Source organism: Chenopodium quinoa, unplaced genomic scaffold, assembly GCF_001683475.1.
Source record: "Chenopodium quinoa cultivar QQ74 unplaced genomic scaffold, ASM168347v1, whole genome shotgun sequence".
Taxonomy (NCBI): Eukaryota; Viridiplantae; Streptophyta; class Magnoliopsida; order Caryophyllales; family Amaranthaceae; genus Chenopodium; species Chenopodium quinoa.
The window spans coordinates 476,485-483,089 of NW_018743360.1; the positions used below are offsets into that span (position 1 = coordinate 476,485).

General features: G+C 37.0%; 1 protein-coding gene across 1 annotated transcript; it reads right to left on the reverse strand.

Annotated features, from left to right (window-relative positions):
• Positions 1 to 4,984: 4,984 nt before the first annotated feature.
• Positions 4,985 to 6,388, reverse strand: LOC110738014. The gene is made up of 3 exons (XM_021918371.1): positions 5,847 to 6,388; positions 5,252 to 5,314; positions 4,985 to 5,102 (listed from the first exon to the last, which is right to left on the reverse strand). The coding sequence occupies exons 1-3, from the start codon at positions 6,386 to 6,388 to the stop codon at positions 4,985 to 4,987; spliced, it is 723 nt and encodes a 240-aa protein (XP_021774063.1).
• Positions 6,389 to 6,605: the final 217 nt, after the last annotated feature.

A 6,605-nucleotide genomic window follows, 5' to 3' on the forward strand; every position in this document is an offset into this window, starting at 1 on the left:
TTTATTTCTCTCTCTTACTTTCTCTCTTTATGAAATTCAATTTGTCAAAGTTATTCAACCACTTTCTAAAATTTGAATTTTGAAATTACCATAGAGGATCTTATAAATCCCATTCAGATGCTACACATTGGGACTAATGAGGATGTTTATGGAGATGGCATGTCCTATGTCAACAGAACGCTCCATGGATCCATTGAGTATCCAAACGAGTGTCCAAATAACAATTTAGTCGTGGATAGAAGCGCTAAATGGAGGAGGAACTACAAAAATTGAAAGAGAAATCGCCTCAACAAGAGGATCAGGAAGCGATGGGGGACATACCTTCCATCTTTGAAGATAAAGAAGGACCTGCTAGGCCTAGCGTTTTCCATGTGGGTGCAAACGCTGATCTTTTGAAGAATTTCATACTTCCTCACTTGAAGGAGAAAGAGGACAGGGCGAATGCCGCTTTGGTTTGCAAAGTCTGGTTAAAGGGGATCAGAGCGATCTTTCCTCCCACGTTCGATAGAAAATTGGAGGCAAGGACTATTCCTTACTCCAAAATGTACTATGAAGTTAAGGAAACTAGGGGTACAAAAGGGGAAATGCACACTCTAATGTACAAATGTGCTTGCCAATTATGGTACGAGGAGATCTTTGAACATCATAGAATTAACAGGCTCCTTGCAGAGCCTAGCGATGATGAATTTGAGGATTTTCTCAATGATCCTGGCTACAAAATTGTGTAGCGACACTTCAAGATGATCCAGGATATTAAAAGGCATCTTAATACGTATATCGCTACATATATTTAGCCTTATGTCCTTAGAAAGAGCATACACAATTCAAAACTTTTAAGTTTTGCAGTGCTCTCATTTTGTAATTATTTTATCTTTATAAATGTGTTTGATATTTACAGAGTTAGACATACATAATTCTTTATCTTTATTCTTGAAAAGTCATAATTTGGTTGGTTTCAAATGCCATCAACCACCCAAATTAGGGGGGTGTTTGTTACACCTAAAAATCAGAATTTTGACTTTTTGTTTAACTTTCTTGACTTAAACCGAGTTAAGAGTTTTCTAGAGTCAGTAAAAAGGCCTTTGGGCTGAATTGGTCAAAACACAACAGTAATTGGGCTGATATCACATAGAGGCCAAATAACATATAGGTCGGATTATAAGGCTAATAAATGATTTTAATTTTCAGAGAAGTGTTGGTTCCAAGAACCATAACTGTACAACAGTTATGAGAATCATCCATAACCGCTTCATTTTGCCTATAAATAGAAGTGCAAGGATCGAAAGAGGACATCAGCAAATTAATCAGCAATAAGTATTTAATTTCTTTTAAGCTTTCTTCTTAGGTTTTGTAGTTTCCCTTGGCTTAGTAGCCCAGCGATAGTGTAGTTTATCACGTAACATGTATTGAAGATCATTTGTCTTTTTTAATTGTATGAAAATGGAGGTAACCTCTCCTTTAACTTGTACAATTGTAGACCTGAATCTATCCCTTAATTAATAGAGTGCATATGTATCTTTTTTTTAAAAAAAAAATATTTATCTACTCGTTTCTTTGAGCAATCTAACTTGTTTTACTTCTTTTGGGAAAGCTTCCTTATTGTTTTGTTTTACGTTAGCGAGGTTATCAATCTTTGAAATTGGTAACTCAAGGGGAAGCCCCCTAACACTCTAGAACAAGATAGAGTATTTAACTTGTTTGTAAAGAACAATATTTACCTCAACAGATGGCGATCACTTTCTCAGCTCAATGCACTAACAACAGGACAGAGTTTGAAGCTTTAGTAATAGGATTGCAAACTCTCAAAGATGTGAGGGTGTAGATACTTTATCGACTCTCCTTAAGCCCTAATGTAGTTCATGTTTTTAGGCATGGCGGCGTTCCATGTAAAGGAAGCTAGAGAAAAAGAGCCGCCAACAAGTTTTATGAACTTGTAAACCGTTCATGTGTATGAAGGTTATATCCCATTAACGATCACGGAGATCGCTAATCCATAATGGTCCGAAACCATGACTGGATGTTCGGGGATGATGGTACGAATCCAACCTAAAAGAGATTGAACCCCCCTAAATAGGCCTCTACTCGATTTTTATGATATTCATGCACGCTTTTCGATCAACATACATTAAATTAACCATAATCCTATTTAATTTACGCTGGTTGACTATTAATGCACAATCAAATATATTATTGGGGATCACTTGAATTAAAATCATATTAAACCTAAATTCAATTATTAATTATCTTATTAGGCATTATTTCAGCTACAAATTCCCTTTAAACCTACAAAAAGAGGAGTGATCAAGCAATAGCAAGAAATCATGAATAATCAAGCAACATATGATTAATACAACAATCATCATAAAAGCAACATCAAAACATCGTTAATAGTAAGATCATAGGCATGATACTAAGCGGATTAATAAGAAACCCTAGCATGTCACTAATAACAAAATCAAAGCGTTAACCTAAACATGATTTTAGGAATAAAATTAACATCCTAAACATGATTTCTTCTCCAAAATCAAAAAAGCAATTGAATTACTTACTTCGATGCCTCAACCATCCTGCTATTAAAACAATACACACTTTAGTAAACTTCAAGAAAGTTAAAATCAATAGTAAATAAAGCAACTATGAATTGAAATATAGATTTGGGACGAAACCCTCAAACTTTCAACCTTTCACGTCGAGGTCGAAGGCAACGTCGAGGATGGGTTGGAGTATTCGAATCTCGTGAATGAGGTATTGTGACTGATTTGGGAGAATATCAAGGATGTGTTTAGGCTAAGGCTATGAACATTGGAATTGAAGAATTCTGGGTATTATAAACTCTGTTATGAGGAGACTTATGATGGTTGTTGATGATCTGAAACGGTGGAAAACGACCTCTATTTGTAAGGAAAAAATAGAGACGAAGTGATCAGAAAACTCAGAATCTGAATTGGAATAGAACAGCTTGTAAGGCAAGGCGAAAGACATATCGCGGCGCGCCAGCGTCCATCGCGGCGCGATGGAGCTAACGCGGTGCGTTGGTTATGTCGTCTTGATGATTTCTAAAGATAAATTAGCCGTACAAAGTTTGATTTCCAATAGAGTTGGGTTAATGAAATATATCCACACGTCTTCCAATTTGGACGGGATAAGGACTATCATATAAGAAGTTTTATTCGGCTTTGAATTCTTTTAATCTTTATCGTTTTGGAAAGGATAGATGATAATTGTATTTTACATATATTTATTCCCCGTCCCAATGGTCATAATTGTGTTTATTTGAGCTTTACGGAGCTACTTTTGTTACTAATATGTGTTTTCTAGTGTTTTCGCAGATTTGGTATTGTTTTATAGGAAATTGCGGATTTGAAGCATTTTCCCAGATTAATTGGAGCCATTACGAGCATTGGAGTAAGGTCGCATTCATATGACCACATTGCGAAGCCCAAGACCGGTTCTAGTCATCAAATCGGTAATTAAGGGCTCGGCGAAGAAGAAAAGTCTGGGGCAATGGACCATGTATTCAGAACCCAAAGAGGAAATGCGAATTAGGCTAAGAAACGACCCAATTGAAGAAGTCCAAGTTCACCTGGTAGTTCGCCCGAAGGCGCGCCCAGCAGGGCGAGGAAGAAGGAAGAGAGTTGCTTCTCGCCCGAAGGCGCGCCCGGCAGAGCGAGATGGCGCCCTACCGGGCACGTGTTTCTGAGATCGTTTAGCTACTTTTAATCTTCGTTTTAGCTTAGGTTTTCTAGTTAGGTATAAATACGCTTTTGTTAAGGAGGTTTAGACTCTCTTGGACGCTCCTCATTAGTTAATTTCTAGATTTTAGTTTTTAGGCTTTTAGTTAATACTCTTGTTCTTTCTTTCTCTACACTTTAGTTTATGCAATTCAATATTTCCGTTTATTTTGGTAACGATTTCTTCCCACTTATTTTCAGTAATTAATTGCTTTGATTAATTATGTCTATTTTATTTGCTTTGCTTAGTTTAGATTTAAATATGTGTGAGTAGTTTATTTTCTAGGGTTGTGGGGATCCATAAATAATATGAACGGGTAATTTATTATTGTTGATTGTTAATGCTTTGTTTGATTTCCTACAGATTAATTTAATACTATGCAATTAGATTAGCGCTGGTTTAATTGTATGAGTTACGCAATATTGATTCGACATTTGAGAGATGAGAATTGATGTTTAGGCTTAGTTTCAATAGGCAGGTTAATTTATAAATGGTTAAGTCAAGATTCGAAAGATACGATTTAATACCGGTAGATTAATTCTGTGATTGTAATACGTAGCGAAAGCTCTTTATGATCTGATCAAATGATGCATTGATAATTGATTATTGTGTTTTACCCTGGAATATTATTTATTGGTGAACCTATACCCTAGCCTTTTTATTATTGACTATTCCCTTAGTTTAATTATAGCCTGTAGTATAATTCTCACAATTCTTACTTGTTTTGTGATAATTTAGATTATATTAATTAATTAGGAATAGAAAGACTTGTTTCCCTGTGGATTCGACTATAATTCCTTATCTATTTTTTTTTTTTTTTGGTAAATAAAATTTTATTATCAAAACAGAAGATACAACTAACAAGAGCAAGTTGTACAAATAAGAACACCCAAACTACACAATACCCAAAGGTCGAACCACACCTAAAACAGTTCAAGGGTCTAGATTAGCCACCTTCTTGGAAGGGTTATAACTAGAACCGAGAACAATCTGAGCCTAGCCCTTAAGCACCCCTGTGCAAGGGGAATAGGGACAAAGCCAGACAAAACCACCTCAAACAAAACACCAAATACAAAAAGCAGCACAGAAAGCAGAAACTGAAAAAACAGGCTTCAGGAAAAGAAACACAGGCTGCCAGAAAACAGACTTGAACCAGAACAGGAATATGAACCAGCTCCAAACCAGAACATAGAGCTAAAAGGGCCATCTAGGAATAGAAAAGGACTAGAGTAGGAAGGCACAAAAACCCAGATTACACCCAGCATAGCCTCTTTCTATCTTCATCTTTACACCTGCAAGCCACCTTGTACACCACTTGTTTAAACACAGCATCAGCAGGTTCACAACACCCATTGAAAAGAACATTGTTCCTTTAAAGCCAGATACAATATATAGCTTCTGCTAAACACATCAAAACCAGCCTACTGGTAGAGTCAGTCCTTCTGCTCCTTTTCATAACCCAGTCAAGTTCCTGATTGAACCCTTGAACTGGTTTTCTACAGTTAAGCAATTGAAGCACCTTTGACCAGATCCTGCTTGAATAGCTACACAAAAAGAATAAGTGCTGCACACTTTCATTCTCCTGCAAACATAGAAAGCAAATAGGATCACAATTCTGATTCTAGAGAAGAATTTTATTCTTAGTGAGTAATCTGTTCCAGTTTGCCAGCCACAAAACAAAGATACTCCTAGGGGAAGCACTGTTGTTACATATAACTCTCTTCCAAGGGACCTTTGTAGCCTGAGATCTCAGTTTATCATAGACCTTCTTGATTTGAACCCTGTTATTAGTAACCAAAGTACTCCAGCCTCCCAAACTATCTACCAAACTTCTACATTTCATAATTTTCCTCAAAACCCAGGAACATTTTTTAGGGGTTCTAGCAGCCCAAAAATCAGTGGCCCTGAAGTAATACACATGTAACCATTTAACCCATAAAGAATCAGCTTTATGAGTGATATCCCATAAAAGCTTACAAATTGCAGCAACATTCCAAAGATGCAGATCAATTACATTCCATCCCCCACATGCCTTAGGCAGACAGATGGTCTTTCATGCCACAAGAGCTCTCTTAGTGGGATTGGCTTTCCCCGTCCATAAGAAGGCCTTGAACCTGCTTTCAATCTCCTTTATAATTTTTTTGGGCAAAACAAAAATTTGAGCCCAGTAAGTTTGGATTCCAAACAGTACACTCTTAATCAACTGGAGTCTCCCAGCATAAGAAATAAATCTTACAGCCCAACTCTTAATTCTACTAGTGATCTTATTAACAAGAGGCTTGCATTGCTGAATTGTTAATTTCTTTGATGATAAAGGAACCCCGAGATATTTAAAGGGGATAGTACCAGTCGCCATGCCAAGCTCACTTAGAAGGGTATCTTGCTCTGCCTGAGTGATCCCCCCAAAGTACACCTCACTCTTAGAAAGGTTAGCAACTAACCCAGAAGCCTGAGAGAATTTCTGAAAAGCACAAAAGAGAAGCTTGACAGAACAATTATCAGCCCTTGAGAACATAAGGAGATCATCAGCAAACATGAGATGAGTAATAGCCAACCTTTCACACCTAGGATGATAATTGAAATCAGGAACCCTCCCAAGCTCACAAAGACACCTAGACAGATATTCCATTCCAATTGCAAAGAGAAAAGGGGACATTGGGTCTCCTTGCCTTAATCCTTTCTTAGCAATAAAAGGGGGACTTGGGATGCCATTATCAACACAGAGAAAGAAACAGAAGTAAGACAACCCATAATCCAGTCAATAAACACAGCAGGAAAGCCAAGTTCACCCATTACAGCCCTAAGAAAACTCCATTCAATGGAGTCATAGGCTTTTTTCAAATCAACCTTGATCATACATCTAGGAGTTATAT